The sequence below is a fragment of the Phyllobates terribilis genome, unplaced genomic scaffold, assembly GCF_046119375.1.
Source record: "Phyllobates terribilis strain yellow unplaced genomic scaffold, ASM4611937v1 Scaffold_1__5_contigs__length_1240528914, whole genome shotgun sequence".
In the NCBI taxonomy this organism is placed as follows: Eukaryota; Metazoa; Chordata; class Amphibia; order Anura; family Dendrobatidae; genus Phyllobates; species Phyllobates terribilis.
The window spans coordinates 352,202,992-352,229,055 of NW_027362761.1; the positions used below are offsets into that span (position 1 = coordinate 352,202,992).

Genomic DNA, 26,064 nt, shown 5'->3' on the forward strand with positions numbered 1-26,064 from the left:
AAGTCTTCGACGAACCCGGACGGAAGACCTCATCCGCATCATCTCTGCTACACCTCCGTCAGGGAAGTCTCACCGTGGGCCAATATGCCATACGGTTCTGTACCCTTGCCTCGGAGCTGACCTGGGATAACGACGCTCTGGTATCCGTCTTCTGGGAGGGTCTGTCCGGCCGTATTAAAGATGAACTTGCCGGTCGGGACATTCCTACCACTCTCGATGACCTAATAACTCTTGCCACCCGGATTGACCTACGGTTCCAGGAGCGTGCCAAAGAGGTCACCCGTGAGAGGAGGTTTCCACGTCTAGCTCCTACTTTTCAGAAATCCGTCTCTCCCCAGGTACACTCTCCTGAGCCTATGCAGGTTGACCAGACCAAGATGGTCAAAACCCGTCAGGACTTACGCCGTGCCGAAGGGAGCTGCTTCTACTGTGGCAGTAAGGAGCACCGGATCCGTACCTGCCCGGAGAGGTCGGGAAACGCCTGTGTCTAGGTTCGCTCAGAGAGGTCAACCTAGACCAGAATAAATCCTCTCCATCTCTGCTACTGTCAGTCTCTATTATCTGCGGGGAGAATCGTTATTTCGAACTAGCCCAACTTGACTCTGGAGCGGCCGGGAATCTTATCTCACAGTCTCTGGTAGAAAAATACCGCATTCCCACCAAACCTCTGGCTGTACCATTATCTGTCGCTGCTGTGGATGGGGGCCTCTTACCACGTCCCATCCAACTCATCACCGAATCCGTAACTCTGCAGGTGGGAATGCTGCATTCTGAGAGCATCTCTTTTCATGTTCTGCCTGGACTCTCTCACGCCCTCTTGCTAGGCCTACCTTGGCTCCAGAGACATGCACCCGTGCTGGACTGGCAGACCGGAGAAGTCCTTCGCTGGGGACAGGACTGTCATAAGACTTGTTTGGTTCCTGTTCATCCCGTCCGTCCTTCTCCTTCCCCAACTAATCTACCTGGACTTCCGATTCCCTATTGGTCATTTGCTGATGTCTTTAATAAAAAGGAGGCAGAGACATTACCCCCTCATAGACCATACGACTGTCCTATCGACCTGTTACCCGGTACTACTCCTCCCCGTGGGCGTATTTACCCATTGTCCGCTGCTGAGACCCGGTCGATGTCCGAATATATTGAGGAGAATTTGGCCAGGGGATTCATCCGGAAATCTACCTCCCCGGCGGGAGCAGGCTTCTTCTTCGTAAAAAAGAAGGACGGCTCTCTCCGTCCCTGTATTGACTATAGAGGCCTTAACCAGATCACGGTGAAGAATAAGTACCCCCTTCCGCTCATTCCAGAATTATTTGATCGCCTGAGGGGGGCTAGAGTCTTCACCAAACTGGACCTCCGTGGGGCGTACAACCTGGTCCGTATCCGTCAAGGGGATGAATGGAAGACTGCATTTAACACCCGGGACGGCCACTATGAATATCTGGTAATGCCCTTTGGTCTCTGTAACGCTCCTGCCGTCTTTCAAGAGTTGGTCAATGACATCTTCCGGGACCTTCTCTACTCCTGCGTTGTGGTGTACCTGGACGACATCTTGGTCTTCTCTCCGGATCTCCAGACTCACCGGAGGGACGTTCGTCAGGTCCTGCTCAGGCTCAGGCAGAACCACCTCTTCGCTAAATATGAGAAGTGCTTCTTTGAGCAGACCTCGCTTCCGTTTTTGGGCTACATTATTTCTCAGACCGGCCTACGAATGGATCCAGAGAAACTGTCTGCCATCGAGAAATGGCCCCGACCGGAGGGGTTGAAGGCCATTCAGCGATTCCTGGGCTTCGCCAACTACTACCGCCTCTTCATACCACACTTCTCTTCCCGGACTGCCCCAATTTCCGCGCTCACCCGTAAGGGTACTAATCCCAAAGAGTGGCCGCCCGAAGCAGAGGAGGCCTTTCTTTCCTTAAAACAGGCCTTCTCTTCCGCCCCGGTGCTGCATCGTCCGGACGGCAACAAGCAGTTCTTTCTGGAGGTTGACGCCTCCTCCTCTGGAGCCGGAGCTGTACTTACTCAAAAATCTTCTTCCGGGAGGATGGTAACTTGCGGCTTCTTCTCCAAACTCTTCTCCTCTTCTGAGCGCAATTATTCCATAGGAGACCGAGAGTTATTGGCCATCAAGCTGGCATTGGAGGAGTGGCGTTACCTACTCGAGGGGGCTCTTCATCTGGTAATAATTTACACTGACCACAAGAACTTGGCTTATCTCCAGCATGCCCAGAGACTTAATCCGCGCCAAGCCCGGTGGTCCTTGTTTTTTGCTCGCTTTGATTTTGTTCTACATTTTCGCCCGGCTGACAAGAACATCAAAGCAGACGCCTTGTCCCGATCCTTTCTGGTATCTGATCTCGAGGAAGAACCTAAACATATCATCGATCCCGCCAGAATAATGCAGGTGGCTCCCGTGAGTCTAAATCGTCTCCCTCCCGGTAAGACGTTCGTATCGGTACCTGATCGGGAGAAGATCCTACACTGGGGTCATTCGTCTAAACTAGCTGGCCACGCCGGTCAGAAAAAGACCCTCCAGCTTATTTCCCGGCACTACTGGTGGCCTAACCTGCGCAAGGATGTAATAGACTTTGTTTCTGCCTGTGTGTCCTGTGCCCGCAACAAAGTTCCGAGACACCTGCCAGCCGGTCGCCTTCTTCCTCTGCCAGTACCTGCTGCCCCCTGGCAGCATATAGCGATGGACTTCATAACTGATCTTCCCGTCTCTGCCGGTTGTACGGTCATTTGGGTGGTTGCTGACTGCTTTTCCAAGATGGCTCACTTCATTCCCCTGCCAGGCCTCCCGTCTGCACCCGAGCTGGCTAAAGACTTTATCCGCCACATCTTCCGTCTTCATGGCCTGCCCCGTCACATCGTGTCGGATCGTGGGGTACAGTTCACTTCTCGTTTCTGGAGAGCCACTTGTAAATTGCTAGGCGTCACCCTGGACTTCTCCGCTTACCACCCACAATCTAATGGTCAAGTGGAGCGGATCAATCAGATCCTGACCAGTTACCTCCGGCACTTCGTTAATGCCCACCATTCTGACTGGGTGGATCTCCTGCCATGGGCCGAATTCTCGTACAACAATCACGAGAGCGAATCTTCCTCCAAATCCCCGTTTTTTGTAGTCTTCGGTCAGCATCCTCGGATCCCGTTTCCCGTCTCCACCTCGGTGAACAATCCGGCTGCGGAATCTCTTGTTAACAAATTTTCCTCCACATGGGAGAGTACCCGGTCCGCACTCCTTCTGTCATCCGAGCGTATGAAAAGACATGCTGACAAAAAACGTCTGGATCCTCCTCAATTCCGTCCAGGGGATAAGGTCTGGCTCTCGTCCAAGTATGTCCGGCTCAAGATTCCTTCCTATAAGTTAGGGCCTCGGTTCATCGGTCCTCTGGAAGTCATCAGTCAGATCAACCCGGTGGCCTATAAATTGAAACTCCCGGCCAACTTGCGGATCCCTAACTCCTTTCATGTATCTCTCCTCAAACCTGTGGTACTTAACTCTTTTTCCAAGTCTACAGGCACGCCTCCTGCTCCGGTTTCCGCTGAAAACGAATTTGAGGTAGAGAACATTCTGGCTACCAAAAGGGTAAGAGGGAAGACCTTTTTTCTAGTAGATTGGAAGGGGTTTGGTCCTGAAGAGAGAACGTGGGAGCCCCGGGAGAACATCCATGCCCCTCTCATCCTTGCTAAATTTCTGTCTGGCCTAAAAAAGGGGGGGCCTAAAGGGGGGGGTACTGTAGCGTCGGCGTCCCTGCCCTCTGCTAGGCAGGGACGCTGTTCCCCTCACCTCTCTGCTCCGAGCCCGGCGTCCTCCTTCCGCTCTGCTGGCAGCGCGCGCTCCTTCCCGGCCATCGTGCTTAGGGCGCGCGCGCGCTCCCTCCCTCTTAAAGGGGCCGCGCGCGCCGTCCTAAGGAGTTCCCGGCCAGTGGCCGGAGGACTTCACCATATATAAGGCACCTCCTCCAAAATGGAGGTGCCCGAGCAATGTTGTTGCACTGTTCACTACTCTCCTTCAGCCCTCAGGTCCCGTTGCCAGTTACCTGCCTGATTCCTGCCAGAGTCCTGCCAGTTTGCTGTCTGTTTCCTGCCTGATATTCCTGCTACCTGCTTGCTAGCCTGAGGTCCGACGGTCTGCCTTCCTACTCCTGTCAGTCTGTCTATGGACCAGCTTGGCCGCTCACCTGGGAGCGCACATCTGCTACCTGCCTGCTAGCCTTCCTGGAGGCTCTGCCATCACGTGCTGTGACCACCTGCTATTCCAGAGACTCCTGCCCGCTCACCTGGGAGCGCACATCTGCTACCTGCCTGCTAGCCTTCCTGGAGGTTCCGCCGTCACGTGCTGTGACCACCTGCTATTCCAGAGACTCCTGCCCGCTCACCTGGGAGCACACATCTGCTGCCTGTCTGCTAGCCTACCTGGAGGCTCCGCCGTCACGTGCTGTGACCACCTGCTATTCCAGAGACTCCTGCCCGCTCACCTGGGAGCGCTTCTCCGCTACCTGCCTGCTTGCCTACCTGGAGGCTCCGCCGTCACGTGCTGTGACCACCTGCTATTCCAGAGACTCTTGCCCGCTCACCTGGGAGCGCTCATCTGCTACCTGTCTGTTGGACTTCCTGGAGGCTCCGCCGTCACATGCTGTGACCACCCGATTATCCAGAGACTCTCGCCTGCTCACCTGGGAGCTCACGTCTATCATCTGCCGCCACAGGTCGTACCATTCCTTTACCCAGAGACTGCCCCGGTCACTTGCCGTGACCTCCTGCCCGTTCATCCAGAGACTGCCCCGGTCACTTGCCGTGACCTCCTGCCCGTTCATCCAGAGACTGCCCCGGTCACTTGCCGTGACCTCCTGCCCGTTCATCCAGAGACTGCCCCGGTCACTTGCCGTGACCTCCTGCCCGTTCATCCAGAGACTGCCCCGGTCACCTGCTGTGACTGCCAGCCCGTCTACCCTGGTCGCCACCCGCTCCCTTACAAGGACCGCCCCCTTGTATAGTAGCTCAGAGGTTCCGCCTCCCAGACCCGTTACAATTAATAAGGTCACAGATGAAAAAAAAAAATCTAAACTTTAAAAGCTTTCTAAACTGCAGTGCAAAATTAAAATCTGTTCTCCATTTGCATCCAAATAAATAGAATACAGAATGTCCTGTTCTTCTCCTTCTGCCCTAAGATTAAATTGAGCATAGAAAGAATATTTTACCGTTGATCATGCAAATGTCTTGATGAACTTTATAAAATGATGTAAAATGTGTTGTGCACACTGGAAAATCTCAGGAAAAAATGGAAGATTCTTACTGTTCTGGAGGAAAAAGCCATCAGCTTTGTGTCCGCTGAGGTTTTGTTTGGAAGCCCTTCATATTGTAGGAGAAGCAGAATAGAACAAACTCATAAAATACTCTGTTATGGCGGATGACTGAGGATAATGATCTCTGGAAACTACCGAATGATTCTCGCTAAGCAAATGATATGGCTGCTGTCAGCGATCGCAGAGAACATGAAGGACTGGCGTCATTCTTTATATACAGCTGGAGCTTTATGGCTTTAGGTCTCGGAACGTAACATATTTTACTATTATTCGGGCTACACTGACAAAACGTTTATAACTTAATCTGCAAGGGAGTTTACAAGGAAAAATACAAGGAAGACGGCAGTGGTCTGATAAACCAAGAATTAAATCATCCATGGTGAAATGGTGCCCAGGAAAATAAATGAGAAAAATAAATGTGAATTTGACTCATGTTGCCACACTGAGATTTTCCATAGAAGTTGTTCCTGGGGACTTCTCCTTTAAGGGTAGATTCCCATCAAAGTAGGACTCTGAAATCACTGGCTATATATGAGCTGCCTTTCAGTTTGCTGATAAAGGGGATTACATTTTAGATGATGTAGAGTAACATGAGCCTTAGAAGTTTGTGTTCTTCATTTTCGTGGATGCATATTTCTTATCAGCACTGTTTTAGTACTGCTATGAAAAGTTTGGCAGCCTTTAAAATGCTAAGTAAATCACACAGGGAGGAATGAAAATCCATTTGCCAACTGCTATGGCGTTTTTATTTGAGTCTTATGAGGCAAAAAACCTCATCCGAGCAGTCATTACTGTAGTTGTGTACCAGGTTTCCCAACAATGCGATGACTCCTCTAGCCATGCCTGTAAATAAGAATATTCCCCTTACAAACAGATCCCAGCATTCTGGAATAGTTCCAGGGCCCCCACTGGGGGTTATTCCAATGCTTATTCAAATGCACATGCCGGAAAGGCTTTCACTTGAAATATTTTACTAGAATAATAATCTTTTTTATTTATATAGCGCCAACATATTCCGCAGCGCTTTACAATTCAGACAATTTTACAGACATTATCATCACTGTCGCCCAATCTACATTCCCTATCAGTATGTCTTTGGAGTGTGGGAGAAAACCGGAGAACCCGGAGGAAACCCACACAAACACGGGGAGAACATACAAACTCCTTGCCGATGTTGTCCTTGGTGGGATTTGAACCCAGGACCCCAGCGCTGCAAGGCTGCAGTGCTAACCACTGAGCCACCGTGCTGCACCGTACTATCAACGATAATGTATATAAAATGTATTCAATGTAATTCATCCGATATATTCACCCATATTAGGCCGTCCTTCGGTAGAATTTAAGGGTATTTGCACATGTTAAGTAGGGATGAGCTTACCCGTGGAAGTTCGGGTTCGACCAAACTTTAGTCCAAACTTACCTGAACCCCATAGAAAACAATGAGGACACAAACTTTGGAGCTGGAAACTCTCTCTCCGTTCCTCACGCTCTCTCGCTCTCCCTCGCGCTCCTCTCCCTCGCGCTCCTCTCCCTCGCGCTCCTCTCCCTCGCGCTCCTCTCCCTCGCGCTCCTCTCCCTCGCGCTCCTCTCCCTCGCGTTCCTCTCCCTCACGCTCCTCTCCCTCGCGTTCCTCTCCCTCGCGTTCCTCTCCCTCGCGTTCCTCTCCCTCGCGTTCCTCTCCCTCGCGCTCCTCTCCCTCGCGCTCCTCTCCCTCGCGCTCCTCTCCCTCGCGCTCCTCTCCCTCGCGCTCCTCTCCCTCGCGCTCCTCTCCCTCGCGCTCCTCTCCCTCGCGCTCCTCTCCCTCGCGCTCCTCTCCCTCGCGCTCCTCTCCCTCGCGCTCCTCTCCCTCGCGCTCCTCTCCCTCGCGCTCCTCTCCCTCGCGCTCCTCTCCCTCGCGCTGCTCTCCCTCGCGCTGCTCTCCCTCGCGCGCCTCTGTCTCGCGCTCTCCCTCGCGCTCCTCTGTCTCGCGCTCCTCTCCCTCGCGCTCCTCTCCCTCGCGCTCCTCTCCCTCGCGCTCCTCTCCCTCGCGCTCCTCTCCCTCGCGCTCCTCTCCCTCGCGCTCCTCTCCCTCGCTCTCCCTCGCGCTCCTCTCCCTCGCTCTCCCTCGCGCTCCTCTGTCTCGCGCTCTCCCTCGCGCTCCTCGGTCTCGCGCTCTCCCTCGCGCTCCTCGGTCTCGCGCTCTCCCTCGCGCTCCTCGGTCTCGCGCTCTCCCTCGCGCTCCTCGGTCTCGCGCTCTCCCTCGCGCTCCTCGGTCTCGCGCTCTCCCTCGCGCTCCTCGGTCTCGCGCTCTCCCTCGCGCTCCTCGGTCTCGCGCTCTCCCTCGCGCTCCTCGGTCTCGCGCTCTCCCTCGCGCTCCTCGGTCTCGCGCTCTCCCTCGCGCTCCTCGGTCTCGCGCTCTCCCTCGCGCTCCTCGGTCTCGCGCTCTCCCTCGCGCTCCTCGGTCTCGCGCTCTCCCTCGCGCTCCTCGGTCTCGCGCTCTCCCTCGCGCTCCTCGGTCTCGCGCTCTCCCTCGCGCTCCTCGGTCTCGCGCTCTCCCTCGCGCTCCTCGGTCTCGCGCTCTCCCTCGCGCTCCTCGGTCTCGCGCTCTCCCTCGCGCTCCTCGGTCTCGCTCGCTACCTTGCCCGCGGACTTCGAGGAGAAGTCCGTGTTCAGAGTTCAGCACAGGACACTAGGTGTCTGGTACAAACCCTGAACTTTGCAGTTCGGGTTCGCTTATCTCTAATGTTAAATATTTGGAGCAGAAAATTCTGCACTGTATCTGCATCTCTTGGTAGTAAAAATGAAGTATCAAAAATGCGTGGTTTTGGTGTGGATTTTTCCCCACTAATTAATATGGGGGAAATCTACAGTAAAAGCTAAAAGCACAAAGAATTGACATGCCACAGATTTAAATCTACTGCAAATCTGCAAGTCACAAATAGGCAACGCGTGCATGAGACTTCAGGATTGTCATTCACTTTGCTGGCGTCAGGAAATCCTTCAGATTTTGTGACAAACCTGCACTGAAAAAATGCAGCAAAAACGCAACATGTGCACACTGCCTTATAGTCCATCGTCCATATTGCTGAAATATTGCATAATATTGAAGCTTTCCCAGTGTCCATATAGCATTTACAGACGATGGTAGCGCACAAACACTTATGCTACGTTTCGAGGGAAAGTCCCCTTCCTCAAGCGATGCACCTTATTACAGTGCACCAGAGAACATATAGGTGGAGCGTTTCCACAACTATAGTTTGGGCATCTAAGGCCGGAGACACACATTAGATGGCTGTCGGCTGAACGATGCTTTGGCCGACCGTGCAGTCGACAGCCATCTCAGCCAACTTTCCCATACACAGGAACGCTCACGTTTTTTGTTTTTTTTTTAAATACAAATACACTTGTGAGGGGTGTAGCATCAATTGTGTCAGTAAAGTAACAGACCTAAAAAAATTACTACAACATTCATTAAAACAAATTTAATATTTATTAAATACCACAAAATTGTAATTAAAATAGTGGCACTAATAAATTAGAGTAATGAAGGCAGCCACAATAGATCCAGCACAGCAGGATTGTCCAATATGCAGGATAATAAAGTGCAACTTGTGTATTGATGTGCACTATGAATATTTCTACTGCGGCTGCCTTCCCGTCATTGCTGTGTGTAATTGATCAGTGCAATTGTTTTTAGTTTTGCAGCATTTAATCAAATTTCTTATGAATGCTATGGTAGTTTCTTTATAGTATGCACTTTGTAAGGCTTTGTGCACATGACGTCTTTTTTCACATGGATTCGGCCTGTAATCGGTCTGCAAAAGCCCTCCATAAAATGCACGACATTTCTGTGTAAATGGTCTGTCTAATGTCATGTCTTTTAACCGCTTTATCGTTCGACGACCATGGAGCAGTAAAAAAGGGACATGCTCATTCTTCCGGCGTCTGAAAACCGCCTGCTTTCTGTACTTCACAGTATAGAGTAAAAGACGCCTGAACCAGACCTGCTGCAAAACCGCCAGCAAAGCTGCTGCAGAAAAACATGGCTTCACCTAGAAAAACTCACCGTGTGCACATAACCTTATGCAGTTTTTGAGCAAAAGCCAGAAGTGCATCCAGCAGGAAGAAATATAAATGCTATTTTTATATTTCCCATTCCCTTTAAATCTTCCTTTTGGTTCTCGCTGGAAAACTATCACAAAAATAGACATTTTTTGTTTGTTTGTTTTTTAAAAAAAGAGGGTATGTTCACACACAATTTTTGAGACCTTCAAAAATTACATGTTTTTCCAGCAGAAATTGATTCAGGAAATGCTCATTTTTGGAGTGTGTTTTTGGAAGAGTTTTCTTTGCAGATGTTTTGAGTTTTTCAACCTTTTGATTGGACAGTGTCTAGTTTTGAGCAGATTTCATTAGGATCTACTTCAAAGAAGTAACATGTACTTTTTTTTCAACCAGGCAGTTTTAAAATCCTCTTCATATGAAAAAAATAACCTCCACATATGAACAGCAACGCACATTATCCCTGCAAATATAGGAATAGGCTTCCAAACTCTTTTGAGTTATGTGCACATGGCATTTTTTAGATGCTTGCCCAACCACCGACGTTAAGGCAAAGCCGCTTCATGAAAGCGGTGTCGGTCATTTACCTGAGCTGGCTTCACCGGCATCTTTTAAGACGTTGTTGCGGTGGCTCCTCCGCTGGCTTCTTTTGCTTTATACTTTCCTAGTGTAAGCTCACCGACAAATGGATAAGTCACTTCTTTTGGACTGCTTCAGGGTTTCTGATGTGACATAAGATAGAACATGTGCACAGCAATGTCGTTTTGACATTGCTGTGCATTATGTTCATTTTATGTGGCACTTTTGGAGCACTTTTTCAGGCATAATTCCGTGTGAAATCCACCTGAAAAGATGCATGTGAACATACCCTTGAAGTGTTCTTTTGAGAACAAAGAAGCTCTGTGTGAACATGACCTAAGTTTGCCTGCCCATGTTGTGGTAATTGCACGTGGATTACGACTAATTGCCATAGTTTCAAGTTGTGAATACAAATGCAGCAGACAGTCTGAATCCATGTGCAAGTACCACTGGGTTCTGGTATGATTGACGACAAGTAGTCTGCCAGCTCTTTTTCCAGTGATAAATACAGGGACCTGACTCGCATCATTTAAAATGATTCATTTTATGTCAGTGGGGTCTGTCAGGATCCAAATTGGGTCGTGGCTTTTGTTATTAATGGCAATTTATGATGGGAAGAGAACACGATGGCTTCTGCTGTGTATACTACTTTTATGTTCTGTAATTTGATCATATATGCTGTGGGTTATTTCAGGTGATAATGCACACTAGGAAGCATGTATGCTTCTTAGAAACTGTTATGATTTGTGACTATATTGTGATTGGGGTCAGAGATAAAGATTTGCATGTTCTAATAGATCATTTTCTGGTGCAGGAGCAGAAACTCTGTCAGCGTTATGACCAGTTGATGGAAGCCTGGGAGAAAAAAGTGGAGCGTATTGAAAATAATCCACGCAGAAGAGCAAAGGAGAGCAAGATAAGGGAGTATTATGAGAAGCAGTTCCCTGAGATCCGCAAGCAGAGGGAGCTTCAGGAGCGCATGCAGAGGTTGGTGTTAAATCTGTATTAGACTTGACCTTGTTACAACTGCCATGCAATAATACTGGTTAAATTGTACAATTATTTTGCATTAAATGAAAAAAATAAAAGGACTTAAAGGAACTCTGTCACTAGGTTTTTGCCACCTAATCGGAGAGCAGCATAATATATGGGTAGAGACCCTGATTCCAATGATATGTCACTTACCGGCGTTGTTAGTGTAGTTTTGAAAACAGTGGTTTTATCATTAGAGGACTAGTAATCCTCCTGCCAGGTAGTCAAGCATATTCATGATTGCTGTATAACCCTGCCCTCACCTCTGATTGGCAGCACACTGTACATGGACAGAAAGCATATAAGCGTGTTTGCGTATAAATAATATATGTGTGTGTGTGTGTGTGTGTGTGAATCCTGTTAGTATGTCTTTGGGCTGTGAGTATCCCCTCTCACTTTAAATATCCTACCAGTGTGTTTTCGGACCGTGAGCCAAACTGTGGATGACAAAAAATAATAGAGGTAACCATATATTTTTTTGTCATCCACAGTTTGGCTCACGACCCGAAGACATACTGGTAGGATATTTAAAGTGAGAGGAAACTGGAGTACTTGGAGTAAACCCACACAAACACAGGGAGAACATAGATTTCATATGTCCCCACATGAATTTAACATATTAAAGAAGTTGTCCAGTACTTTATACACTGCTCAAAAAAATAAAGGGAACACTTAAACAATAGAATATAACTCCAAGTAAATCAAACTTCTGTGAAATCAAACTGTCCACTTAGGAAGCAACACTGATTGACAATCAATTTCACATTCTGTTGTGCAAATGGAATAGACAATGGATGGAAATTATTGGCAATTATCAAGACACCCTCAATAAAGGAGTGGTTCTGCAGTTGGGGACCACAGACCACATCTCAGTACCAATGCTTTCTGGCTGATGTTTTGGTCACTTTTGAATGTTGGTTGTGCTTTCACACACGTGGTAGCATGAGACGGACTCTACAACCCACAGACGTTGCTCAGGTAGTGCAGTTCATCCAGGATGGCACATCAATGCGAGCTGTGGCAAGAAGGTTTGCTGTGTCTGTCAGCGTAGTGTCCAGAGGCTGGAGGCGCTACCAGGAGACAGGCCAGTACACCAGCGGACATGGAGGGGGCCGTAGGAGGGCAACAACCCAGCAGCAGGACCGCTACCTCCGCCTTTGTGCAAGGAGGAACAGGAGGAGCACTGCCAGAGCCCTGCAAAATGACCTCCAGCAGGCCACAAATGTGCATGTGTCTGCACAAACGGTTAGAAACCGACTCCATGAGGGTGGTATGAGGGCCCGACGACCACAGATGGGGGTTGTGCTCACAGCCCAACACCGTGCAGGACGCTTGGCATTTGCCACAGAACACCAGGATTGGCAAAGTCGCCACTGGCTCCCTGTGCTCTTCACAGATGAAAGCAGGTTCACACTGAGCACATGTAACAGACGTGACAGAGACTGGAGACGCCGTGGAGAGCGATCTGCTGCCTGCAACATCCTTCAGCATGACCGGTTTGGCACTGGGTCAGTAATGGTGTGGGGTGGCATTTCTTTGGAGGGCCGCACAGCCCTCCATGTGCTCGCCAGAGGTAGCCTGACTGCCATTACGTACCGAGATGAGATCCTCAGACCACTTGTGAGACCATATGCTGGTGCGGTTGGCCCTGGGTTTCTCCTAATGCAGGACAATGGCAGACCTCATGTGGCTGGAGTGTCAGCAGTTCCTGCAAGATGAAGGCATTGAAGTTATGGACTGGCCCGCCCGTTCCCCAGACCTGAATCCGATTGAGCACATCTGGGACATCATGTCTCGCTCCATCCACCAATGTCACGTTGCACCACAGACTGTCCAGGAGTTGGCGGATGCTTTAGTCCGGGTCTGGGAGGAGATCCCACAGGAGACCATCCGCAACCTCATCAGGAGCATGCCCAGGCGTTGTAGGGAGGTCATACAGGAACGTGGAGGCCACACACAATATTGAGCCTCATTTTGACTTGTTTGAAGGACATTACATCAAAGTTGGATCAGCCTATAGTGTGTTTTTCCACTTTAATTTTGGGGGTGACTCCAAATCCAGGCCTTCATTGGTTAATAAATTTGATTTCCATTGATGATTTTTGTGTGATTTTGTTGTCAGCACATTCAACTTTGTACAGAACAAAGTATTCAATGAGAATATTTCATTCATTCAGATCTAGGATGTGTTATTTGAGCGTTCCCTTTATTTTTTTGAACAGTATCCCCCCCCCCCCCCCCACCCCACCCCAATGTATCCCGCCCGGGGCCCCTAAGGATTTTTGGAAATACCTTACGTTGCTGTTTCTGCCTGTGAGCGGTTCTGTCGGTGGCCGCTCACAGGCATCACGTGACCCCGCGCTGACGTCACAAGTGAGGTGTGACTCAGCGCTGGGGTCCCCGCGGTGGCTGCTGGGTTGTGGGTGGGGTTACCCCCTGCGTCACACCCAGCATCCACCACGCTTTCCCAATGAATGGGGAGAGGTAGAGTGCGTGGTGGATGCTGGGTGTGACGTGGGGGGTAACCCCGCCCACAGCCTGGCATCCACCGTGGAAGGCAGAAGACAGAGACCTCCGGCTGTTGCCGGCTCTTATTGTGACATCAGCGGATGTCAGATTCGGCTGCAGCCGGGGGTCATGTGATGCCTTTGAGCGGCCAGTGATAGTGCTGCTCACAGGCAGTATCTGCAACGTAAGGTAATTACAAAAAGGCTTAGGGGCCCTGGGGGGATACATGGGGGGAGAGGGGGGGGGGGGTAATATAAAGTACTGGGCAACCCCTTTAACTGCATGCAGAATCAAACCCAGGACCCAAGTGCTACAGAACGAGCTGTCAAAGTGCCAGGGCGTGCTTACAACCTCAGCTCACTGTGTACTGAGCCGTGACAGAAGCACACCTCTGATTAAAATATGACTAAAAGCTGGCAGCTCCATGGGGGAATAAAGCTAATTGTCTCCTAGTTGCTGCGCTTTCAGTGAGGCGGCCGGACAGCTTTGGAACGCGGTTTAGATTCAGATTAATCCAATATTTACAGGTTAATGGCGTTTGAATAATTAACAGGTTCCCTTTAAATAGCTCAACAAAATGAATATAACAAGTGGTTTCTCCAAGTTCAACACAAAATGCTACTTTTAAAGACTGCTGCAGTCTAAGAATTATTCAACCCCTGAATAAAATCCCTCATCAGGGCACACATTTGCAAGTTGCATCAGGTATGTTGGCCATGGGTTATGTTGACTGTGACTTTTGTTTGAGAGTCAAGAGAGGGGTCCAAAAAGTTAACAGATCATTATTGTGCAGCCTACTAAGGTAGTGACTTTTCCTGGAGTTACAGTTGGAAGCATAGTTCACAAGATCAGCGCTAAAAGTACATTGACTATGTTACCTGGATGTGTCAGAAAGAGTGTGCCATCAAAGGCTGCCATCAGTTTCCTGAGATGGCAGGTGATCAAGAAGCCTTGAGGGATTGCAACAGACTTGCAGCAAGATTTGCTCTAGTATTCTGAAAACCAAATATATAAGCTACAGACGTTTTCATATTCTGTTCTGTGATGTATCAAAGCTGCCCCTTTTTAAGCCTATGGATGAGCAGAATGTCTGGAGGAGACAGAATGAAGCATCCGCTAAAAAGAACACCCTGCCTACAGTAAAGCATGGAGGTGGCTAGGTTATTCTCTGGGGCTGCGGTGCTTCCTCTGGCGCTGGAAACCTACAGTTTGTGGAGGGCAAGATGCATTCAATCAATTCTCAGGAAATCCTTGGAAAAACAGCATGCCTTTTTTGATGAAGGTGATCCTTGGGCATTATTGGATCATCCAACAGTACAATGATTCCATGTATGCGTCGCAGTCCACCAAGACTTGGTTTCAGAAGTAATGGAAGATTTTGGAGTAGCCGTCAAAATGACCTGATTTGAGACCCAAAGAAAATCTTCAAATGTGATTTGAAGATGGAGGTTGCAGCATGCAAGTCTAAGAACATTAGTGAACTGGAGGCCACTGCGCATGAGGAATGGTCTAAGATTCCTTAGGAACGCTGCCAGAATTATGTGTCTGGCTGTTATGATCTGCCTCAAACATGATGCATAGCCAAAGGGGCTCGTCTAATTCTGAGACTGTCAGTTAGTAAAAGTGGCACTTTTCGTACAATTTAAAGAAACCAATTGTTTTATTAGTTGTCTTCAGCTATTTAGATTGTTCTTCTTTTATTGGTTTATTGTAAATAACAGAAAGTTTGTCAATTTTTCTGATAAACCTAATTTGGGGTGTGTGATTTCATACAGCCTGTCACTCCAGGGGAGCAGGTGGGGAGAAGTTGCCGGGGACCCGCCTTTCCGAATAGTCTTCTGTGCATCTCGGTCCTTGACGGCTTTTAAAGTATGTTTTGCTCTTAATAGCCACAACCTTTGTAACATACTTTGATATAATATTAGCCATTCAGAGAGTAATAGAAACAATATGATACGAGAATATAATGAATCGGAAATACTCTATTTTTATCTATAAAAATGGCGGAAAGTTGAAAATTATTCTGGTTGACAATGTTTTTCGACTTTTAGCATCTACTGGTGTTTTATTGTTCGGCTACTCTGAATGTCTGGAATAAAGTCAGAAGGGTGAAAAACATTAGCTTATAAGTATTATTACATCCAGCGAGAGCCTGGGGTATCAAGTGTACTATGAATGTCTGCTGTGGCTATGTTAAGTTGCTCATCCATACAACCTGCTGGTGCATCACTACACATGGTTGAACATTTCAATTCCATCTCTCAGCAGGGTAGGACAAAGGGGAAGCGGTCTGTCCTTATCTGCCGCACGCAGTGAGCATGAAGTGTCAGAAATCATTGACGGCCTCTCTGAGCAGGAGGTAAGGATTCCTTCTGCTTTATTTCCTCTGCTGCAATGTCCAGTACACTGTATTATAGTTCAAATACTATGCAGATGGAAAAATCTTCTGAAATGAAAGTAGAAAAATAACTCAAATCTAAATAATTAAATTGGATATTACCATTGTTTCTATAACAGAGTAGATACTTCCTAAAATAATACTGCAGGATTCTGAAAAAAATGTCACCAAACAGCCAGTCCCAAAGATCCATCCACCACCAATCACAATGTTTTGGAATATCCTAGCAATATACAATCACTTAAACTAGTCCCCGATAACCCTTTTATTTATTTTTTTACTATGGATCAAAGATTGGCCGACACACAGTGCGGTGACTGGACCATTGCTGGCGCGACCTTAAAGTTTTCCTCTCGGCAGTGGGGGTCTGAGTGCCGACACCGGGCAGGTTCAGAACGCTATGAACCTGCAGATTAACCCAATATCTGCAGCTTAATAGCATTTTTTTACGTCCTAGGTTCCTTTTAACACTCTATTACAGATATGTTTGTGATGGAGCTGGTTGAGGTGTGTGGAACAGGTTGAGGAGCTGACCCCACTTCACACAGGGCAGCTGGCATCTGCCTCTATTAGCAGCCACCGGAGCTATCTGAAATGCACGCGTCAATCACTAACAGCGGCATTTAAGCTACGCATTTCTGTCCAGGCATCCAATCCAGGAGCCCATTGTCCCCTTTTTCCCTGTAATGTGATCACAGGGTGCCGATGGGTTCATGTCTTATGGCTAGACTTCATAGGAGGCCTTGATGAGGACTTCATAGTGCAAAGCTAAGGTATTGCAGCATATTGTACAAGGGATCAAACGACTGCAGGTTCAAGTCCCCTATGGTCAAAAAAAAAAAAGTGAAAAAAAATAATAATAAAATTAAAATAAAAAAAGGTAAATATATATTTAAAAAAAACATTACAATTATTCTCCAAAACATATTGGGTATAACCAGTTTCTTAAAAGCCTTATCTATTAAAATATAAAGTTCTTTACGCTATACAGTAAATGTCACTAAACAAAAAATAATAAAAATGGCATAATTATATTATAATTTTTTAATTGCCACACCTCCCACACTAACACAATAATAAGTGATCAATGCATCTTCTTTACCCCAAAATGGTACCATTTAAAACGACAACAAAAAAACAACCCCCACCAATGGAAAAATAAAAAGTTATAGGTCTCAGAAAATTGCGAGGTTAGAATTTCTATTGACTAAAATTGTAAGAAAACGACATGTTTGGTATCACCGCAATGATACCAACCAGGAGAATAATCATTTTCACCACACAATGAATGCCATAAAAACGAAACCCAAAAAAACAATGGTGGAATTGCATGTTTTTTCACCAGTTTACCTTACTTGGACTTTTTTCCTATTTTTCTGTACATATACATGTATAGTAAAGTGAATGATGATTTCCCAAACAAGCCCTAATAGTCATGTTGATGGAAAAATAAAAAAGTTATGGCTCTGTCAATCAACACAGTGTGAAATTTGTTAGTCTTTGTGCTTCAGAGCTGCTTTTTCTCTTGCATATTGGATTTGGAAGTTAGAGCTATAGTTAGAATACTTGCCAACAAGCCCAAAGTGTACAGGCCAATTTTGTAAACTGGACGGAATAGGTCAATTAATTATGTTTCTGGGATCGATCCTCTTCTGGACAGGATGGTACTTAACATGTCCCACAATTTTAGATTATAATCTTGATATCTTGGTAGCTAATGTATACTGCTATTGTTATGGGCTCAACTGGTGAGGTGGATTCATTAAGCCATATGTCAGGCGGAGCCCATAATAGCAGCATGGATCAGAGGCGTTGATGCAGCGGAGCAAGAAAGCTGGACAATATGTGGACCAGTGAAGACCGGTAGAGCTTGAATATACAGGACAGCTGGTGGATCAGTGGAGCTTGAAGTATTAGATGCAGTAACGCAAAATGTGCAGTTAGCACACAGGAACAGCAGAGTTGAGCAGGCAGTCAAACACTTTTTTTCAGAAGTGCGGGTAGTGCACAGGAATAGCAGAATTGAGTAGGCTACCATGCCTCCTCCTCCTGTAGTACACAGAAATAGCAAAGTTGAGTAGACATTACATCACCTTGATACTGCAGATTTGATTTTTCAGACAGCACCAAGAATAGCAGGACTGGAGTGGTAGGGAGAGCTGGATTGTATGCAGAAGCAGATGAGTCAGACACCTATAGAACGTGTGGATTGTCTCCTTGATGCATGTGGTAGCAGTGTGAACTACTACTTGAATACTCGGGTACATATAAAGGGCTTTGTATGATGACATCAGGGTTGCATACAAGGTTACCAAAGTAACCCGACATGAACTCGCACAGAGGTCGGTGGCCCTAGGGGACGGAAGAAGCAGAGCCCGGCACAGGAGCAGTTTTAATAGCCGCCACTGGAGAAGCCGTCCTCAGGAAATGTTGAACAAATAACAGGATTCATAATTTAATAGAATCATTTTGTGAAATCTTTCGAACAGGGTTTTGATACCAGGAACATTTTGGAAATAAAGGAAATGTATTTCTGTGTGACATTGCTTTTACAATGATAATGGGAGGTATTGATGTAAAAATGATACATTTTGTGAGAGAATAATTTAGTATTTATGGTAATTGTCATTCCGATCTGGGTGACTGCCAAAATCTATCCAAAAGTCAAGTGTTCCTTCACTACAGCAATGATGTCTGCTGCAATGACGCCAGCTATATTTTACAAATGAGGTGTCTCGTCTGGTCAGACCTACATAGCGGTTTCTTCCCCCAGTGAACTGAAATTCTGTCAGTTGACCCTGAAGTTTTTTTCTCTTGGCTTGAAAATTAGTCATACACTAGAATAGATGCGCCCTTGGCCGATTTTACTTGAAAGTGCCATAATACACTAACAAATGTGAAGTTTTTTTTTGCTGATTTCGGAGGGAACATATCACTGCTGGCAGCATGATTGCAGTCAGGTATATTTTTCTCTGATGTCGCTTTAATTTTAATTAATAGATCTTAGAATAAATTATTGGAATAATATAATATGTTATGTAAGAGGAGTAGCCCAATGGCCTAATTTAAATATGTAATAACAAAGGATAAAAAAAAGTTGAATAATACAGATAATAAAGTATGATGCAAACAAAAGTGCCCCCAAACACAGAATGACACCCCCACAGTCAATTCCTCCACAGTACCCTCCACACGCACAGTATGATGACCCTATTGTCCCCCTCAATCTTTCCGGCAAAGAATGGTGACCCCCATCACAGTATGATTATCCAATTGTAATCCCCACACAACCCTCCATACAGTATAATGGCCTCAAAAAGTTCTCCATATAGTATAATGGGCCCCACATAGTTCTCCATGCAGTATATTGGGGCCCTGCATTGCTTTCCATACAGTATAATGGCCCCACATAGTGCTCCATGGAGTATAATGGCGCCGCATAGTGCTCCATACAGTATAATGGCGCCACATAGTGCTCCATACCGTATAATGGCCCCGCATAGTGCTCCATACCGTATAATGGCCCCGCATAGTGCTCCATACAGTATAATGGCCCCGCATAGTGCTCCATACAGTATAATGGCCCAGCATAGTGCTCCATACAGTATAATGGCCCAGCATAGTGCTCCATACAGTATAATGGCCCCGCATAGTGCTCCATACAGTATAATGGCCCCGCATAGTGCTCCATACAGTATAAAGGGCCGCACATAAAAAAATAAATAAATACTCACCTCTGACTGTTCCCCCACAGCTCCAGTCTCTTCTTGGTGTCTTCAGATCCTCTGCACATCTCTGTACAGCGGGCACGTTGTAATGACGTCATCACGCGGGGGGAATGATGGGAGAGGGAGCATGAGTGTATGTAGCGAGGCCACGCCCAATGGCCGGGGGTATGCATAATTCATACATACCCTCCGGTCCCGGCACTGGTGGGATTCATAAGTTTGCAGTCACACAGAGTTACTGCAGACTTATCGGTTTGGACCGGACAACCCCTTTAATCACATGCCGCTCCACACATTTCAGACATTGACTGTGTTACACAGCTCCGTTCACTGCTGTTAACCTGTTAAATGATATTGTGAATCACTGACAGCTTCATTTAAACTGCAATCCTATCTGGCGTCTATTTTGTCACCATGGCAGCTGGGGCCCTGCTGAATGCCCCTGTGGCTGCCATGATGGTACTCCTGTACTCCCATAATAATTTGAATCCCCTCCCTGTTGCCCAGTAAATTTTAAAAAATTGTAAAATATTAAGCACATTTGGTATTTTTTTTGTTTAAAGTTCAGATTTTTTTTTAAACAATAGAAATGGAAAAAAAAAACTATGCATGTTTAGTATTGCCATATTTGTACTGGCCTGGACAATGTGTTTTTATTTTTCACTTTTGCTCTTCACTTGCATTTTTTTTTCTAGTTTTGCATTACATTTACATGGTAAAAACAATGATGTCAATCAAAACTACAAGTTCTTTAGCAAAAAACAAGCCTTTATAGCTCTGATCACAATCTCCCCTCCTCACTCATGCCCCTAGCATCACAGTTCTCACTGACTGGAGCCCTGTGCTTGTTCAATTGCCCTGTTTTCTACATATGCAAATAAAGTAACAATGGTGCAGACTCAGAACAAACCACTGATAGCTGAACGTATTACAGCAGAACTTGTGCTGAGCTTTATAGTTCTTCTAATACAACAGCTCTGCTACTCACCAGAACTGTCACTCAAGGAGGAGAGCCCGCCCTGCCAGAAGCCTGGAAGTGAGGAGGCTGGAGAGTTCTGAGCTGCTCAAGAAACAATTTAGTTAAATTTAGTTACAGGGAATCTATACATTAGATGTTCTGTTGTGCGTCTTCACCTGTTTTTTTTTCTGTCCTTTTCGATCATCACATATACAGTATAGGAAATGGAAATGTGCAGTGGAAGAAAGACCAGTGTGGACTGTGATTTGTGAAGCAGTCTTCCTCTTCAGCTTCACATGCTTTGTTATTTAGAAGAATTCTCATGTCCACAGAGGCAGTCTGGTATCTGTGACTACTCACAGCATTGTTTCAGATCATCACATGTAGTGCAAGTCTGTTGACATCTATTATAGCTAGATGCCTCATTGACACCTGCTTTTTATTTCTACCCAACTTCAGACACCTACGTAAATCACTCAACAAAAACTTATAAGAAGTGCTTGACAACTGCCTCTGACATGGTTTTATTAGAGGTCATGGATAAGATAACCTCTAGGAAGGCGATTCCTGCCAACTATGGTCAGTTGTGGCTAAAGATCAATATACCTTTACTCTCACATGTTATTGTCAAACACGTAAAAAGCTATTCCAAAATCTCACAGTGGAGGGTTGTGAATTTGCTTGCTGTTGTTTGTTTTGCACGTGGTATCTTCTTCTTTATAATTGTGACTTTCCTTTAGAACCTGGAGAGACAGATGCGTCAGCTGGCAGTCATCCCGCCCATGCTGTTTGATGCTGAACAGCAGCGTATTAAGTTCATCAACATGAATGGCCTGATGGATGACCCCATGAAGGTGTACAAGGAGCGGCAGGTCATGAACATGTGGAGTGAACAAGAAAAAGATACCTTCAGGGAGAAGTAAGTTTTTGTCTGCCAGTAGACTCAAATTCTGCCTTGTTTTTATTTATTCTTCATTCTTTTTGCATTAAAGGGGGTGTTTAGTTATGCAAACCTATTTTCATATACCCTGTGAAGGAATTCTGAGAGTGTAGAGGCAGACCTCCTTTTAGGGCCTGTAGGGGTTGTACACACTCGGGTGCGATGAGAGGTAAAAAAGGAGGCCTGTTCCTTTAAATGTCCATAGCATTTTATTCGTTTCATAAACCGTCAAAAGAAAAATGCAAACAAACAGCCTTTAGTCCAGGCAAAAGCAAAAGAAAGACAGTCCTTTTAGCAAAGTGTCTGGTAAACCAGACCTGTGATCACACAGGCTTGTAAGCATCCAGCACACAGCTCAGTCTGGAGACAACACATAGGAGGCCTTCTCCCTCCAAACACAGACCATGTGAGAAACAGCCTCCATTATATAGGCTGTTAACCACACCCAGAGGTGAGGTATGTGGGTAGCTAGACCCACCCAACTTTTCACAGCTACTGGTAACCCGGTCACAGGTGCACCAATTAGTCCTCTTAGTGCATGCGTGCACTAGAGAAAATGCACCGGATTACTTCACAGAGACCAGCCATCTCTGGGATACATACTTCCCATCTACTACGCAACCATTAGCCACCTTACAGGCTCTATTGAGACCAGGGAGCGTTTCTCATTTATGAGGACTCGTGTCCTTTATTACACAGACTACATACTATAGAATTTCCCCTTTGTGGAGCTGCAGGGATATTGAACGCTTATTGTCAGATTTCCCTACAGAATGCAGCTGATCTCTCTGAGCCCCCACTGGGGACACTTTATAACCACAGTATTTTTAAAGGACTCTTGTAGCAAGTAGACATCTTTTACATTTAGCATTTAATATGTACATACTGATTTATGAACTCAGCTCAGATTTTATTGGTACTTAATAGATTAGTTGGCTGTTCCATTTACCTTATAGTGTAACTGAACTTTCAGAAAACTTCTGATCTGTCATAGGCATACTTAAGAAATTTTGTTCAGTGAGGGTCTGGGTGCAGAGACCCTTATTGATCTCTAAAGGAAGGGGCAGAAGCACTTGATCGAGTGCTGCTCTTCTCCAGTGCTGAAGACTGGCTCATAGACTTTCTGTTGATTCATCTTTGGTCTCCTAGCAGAGCTGTTCTCGGCTAACCTTCTCTGCTACTTCATTTTGGCATTTGTGGCCTCTTTCAACCTGGACTCCCACAGATTAAAACGTCTGACTTGTCTCTGAGTTGCACAAACCTTCCAGGCAACACACAGTACATGCTTACCCAATTTGTAGGACCTTAAAGGGGGTTTTCCCTTTAATGCATACAATTGGGTTTCTTAAAAAATGTTGCACTGTTTGCCTCCTATAGCCGCTGTATTACACGGTCTATTGCTGGCTGCAGAATGAGTTAATGTTGTTGGCCACATTATCTTTATTTTAGCAGATGTATTGAGGACATGATTTTGTGGCACTTACTATTATATAGGTAGGACAGGTTCTCCTCCTGCACTTGTGAAGTGCGGCCTTCTTCACAGACTTCACAGCTCTCCAGTCCATACAATGACTGCTGGTGGAGGAGCAGTGATCAGACCTGTCCATCAGTCTTGTCCAATTGGAAATATCACATTAGAAAACTGTTTTACTATTGGAGGAGAATGGTGGACAGGTCTGATCACATGTTCCTCCACTGGTAGCCATTGTATGGACTGGAGAGCTGTGCAGTCTGTGAGAGCAGGAGGAGAACCTGTCATACTATTATATAGGTAAGTGCCACAAAATCATGTCCTCAAGACATCTTAAAGATAATGTGGCCAACAACATTAACTCATTCTGCAGCCAGCAATGGACAATGTAATACAGCGGCTATAGGAGGCAAACGGTGCAAAATGTTTAATGAAACCCAATTACCAAATGAATTTTATCCCCAATTGCATGGATTTAACGATGGAAAAAAAATTGATCCAAAGGTTGGCAACCCCTTAAAGTACCATAAGTAATGAACATATATACCAAATCTCTTATGTCCAGGGCATCTTCTTCATGTCATATTTTTATGCAGTCAGTGTCTGATACATAGTTGTATATCATTTGTATATTCATTAACACAGAGAATATCTGCGAAGCCATAATGTGATCAAATAAAATTTCCCATTATTAATTTGCTGAACTGCACTAAATATAAAGTGATGTTATTAATGTACAAAATGAGCCAGTTGCTGAAACATACAGGAGGAAAGGGAGCCGCCATCTTTGCTTATTAACCTGTCTGATGCATTGTTTCACACCCTGTCGCACAACCAGCAGGGTGGAGCTGAAGGCGATTGCAGACATGGGGGATCTAGTGGCCATGATCTGCTGGACTTTTGTTATCCAGGAATAAATACTCTTGTACTATAAAACTATTGGTCATGCAGTTTCCAGTTTGGATGGCATATAGGGTAAGCTCTGGTGGAGAAATGTAAACCAAATGACATGAAAATATATTATTTGAGTATTTCTGTAATTCAGCTTTATTAGCATGATAAGTTTGGCTTTGATTGAAAACCTGTAACTGGCTGGTACTATTAACCTAACAGAAAGTAACATAATCAAGCTTACTGCACCCTTAAAGGGGTTGTCTAGGCTTCTGATGTTGTTTACTTATTTTAGGCCACGGCCCCACTATCAGTATTTGGTCAGTATTTTCTGTCTGGAGTGGGAGCCAAAACCAGGTGAGGAACAATCAGAGAAAAGGTATAATAGAAACAAGTCACCAACTCCTCTGGTTTTGGCTCCCACTCCTGAGAACAAATACTGACCAAATACTAATAGTGGGGCCGTGGGTTTAAAGTGGATTTACACAGAATGATCAGTATCATTAAACGGCTATTGTCATATTTACCTATAAGGGGTTGTTTAATAGGCTGTTCTGACTGGCAGACCGCGTCAACACTTTCTTTTATTCAGAGTGTTGGCTAGCCTATTAGTCTCCCAACATGGTGATAAGTTTTACCCCTTACACCTTCATAGTTGAAGAGAACATGTTTTAAAAGGTAGACTTCAGTGGTATGGCAAGATGCTCTTGATGATTTAAGAAATGTCTTAACCCTGTCTTAATGAAAAGACTGCCAGGTTTATGTTTAAGATGTTTATTCCATTTCTTCTTTTCTATAAATGAACAAGTATGTCTCCCAATAAAATACATACTACCTTCTTACTATCAGTCCGCAGAATCTTCTGTAGAGTCCTTTGTCTGCCAGCATAGTAGTATTGGACCTCTCACAGGACTTAATCGCATTTTCTGGGACAAAGTGTGTTCTGACGTAATGGAAAATAATAATGTAGTGTGAATTACAAGTCATCACACACTGCCATCTTTGTTACAATTTATTTATTTTTTGTTTATTGCACTTATCTGGATTTCATGTGGGTTTTGGCCTTTGTAATTGAAGAGCTAGAATGGATTGCAATTGATCTCCTTTTCACAAGGTCTGGCCACATGCAATCAATCTCCTCTTGTTTTAGTAAATCCTTTTTTCCTCAAGAGGATTGGCATCACTACAACGTTCTCCACAAATTACTCTGCTTAGTCAGACACATCAGCACTGAATTGCTGTGAAATGTCAATGAATCATCCACATGATAAAGGCTAAGCAGGGTGCGAATAGACGCAAATTCTCCCAAAATATCAGCTGTTTTTTGTTCTAGTTACCGTACATATTCACACTTAGAAGAGAATTTTATTGACATCATAGGCGCAATCACAAAATTACCAATTTGATTAAATTGTATCTTTACGGCTTCCATAAACAATTACCTCCTAGATTGTGATAGCAGAATAGTTACCAATGGTCAATTAGAAAATAGAACAGAAAAATGTCAGTTCGATTTTTGTCATTGTGCGTATTATGTAACCCCAAAACATTGCATTTCTTTTTCCCTGCAGTCATTCTAAGGCTGAAATCACACATTCAGGTTTTGTTTTTTAACAAAAAAAAACAAACAAAACTGCTGCAAAGGAGAAAAGAAGTATCAGTCTTTTTTTATACTTCGTTATACTTCGTTTTACTTCAGCATGCGTGTTTCCAGCCAAAGAAAGACATATGTAGTAGTAGTGCGCAGGCTGGTCGAAAACCACACTGCAGAGAGCGTACATGGTTGTACGACAAAGTGTTTTGTTTTTCAGTTTGAATTGATGAAGCACATTTGAGCGCCTGTTCTTCATCTGTCATTGTAGTAGCAATTTTCTGTGAATGGTGTGTTTATTGCCTCAAAAACTGTCCAGGAAATCCACAAACTTCTGCAGGGTTTTTTGTTGTTGCGAATTTCATAGCGAAAATGCTGTTGCTTGTTCAGACCAAGCACAGTCGCTCTGTGAATCATGGAGGGGCCAATCATTTAAATGCACCTTCCCTCCTGCTTGTTTTGCATCTATCTCCTCCCTTCTCTGGAAGCCAGAGCTGTCAATCAAAGAAGAGGTGGGGTGGACATAAAGGGAAAACAAGCAGGTGGGAAGGTGTATTTATATGATTGACCCCGCCATGATGCACCGAGCACCTGTACTTGGTTTGTACAGTCATCCTC

The 26,064-nt window shown here is 45.7% G+C and overlaps 1 protein-coding gene across 14 annotated transcripts in view; it reads left to right on the forward strand.

Moving 5' to 3' along the window:
* NCOR2 (nuclear receptor corepressor 2) overlaps positions 1 to 26,064 on the forward strand; it is a 475,703-nt gene that overhangs the window by 256,782 nt on the left and 192,857 nt on the right. For 11 of the 14 annotated variants that reach the window (XM_073676156.1, XM_073676163.1, XM_073676164.1 and 8 more), the window contains exons 10-12: positions 10,744 to 10,916; positions 15,735 to 15,828; positions 21,294 to 21,472. In XM_073676156.1, the coding sequence (XP_073532257.1) occupies positions 10,744 to 10,916; positions 15,735 to 15,828; positions 21,294 to 21,472 (446 nt within the window). The remainder of the gene's footprint in view (positions 1 to 10,743; positions 10,917 to 15,734; positions 15,829 to 21,293; positions 21,473 to 26,064) is intronic. The other 3 variants (XM_073676157.1, XM_073676153.1, XM_073676167.1) reach the window with 1 other exon arrangement.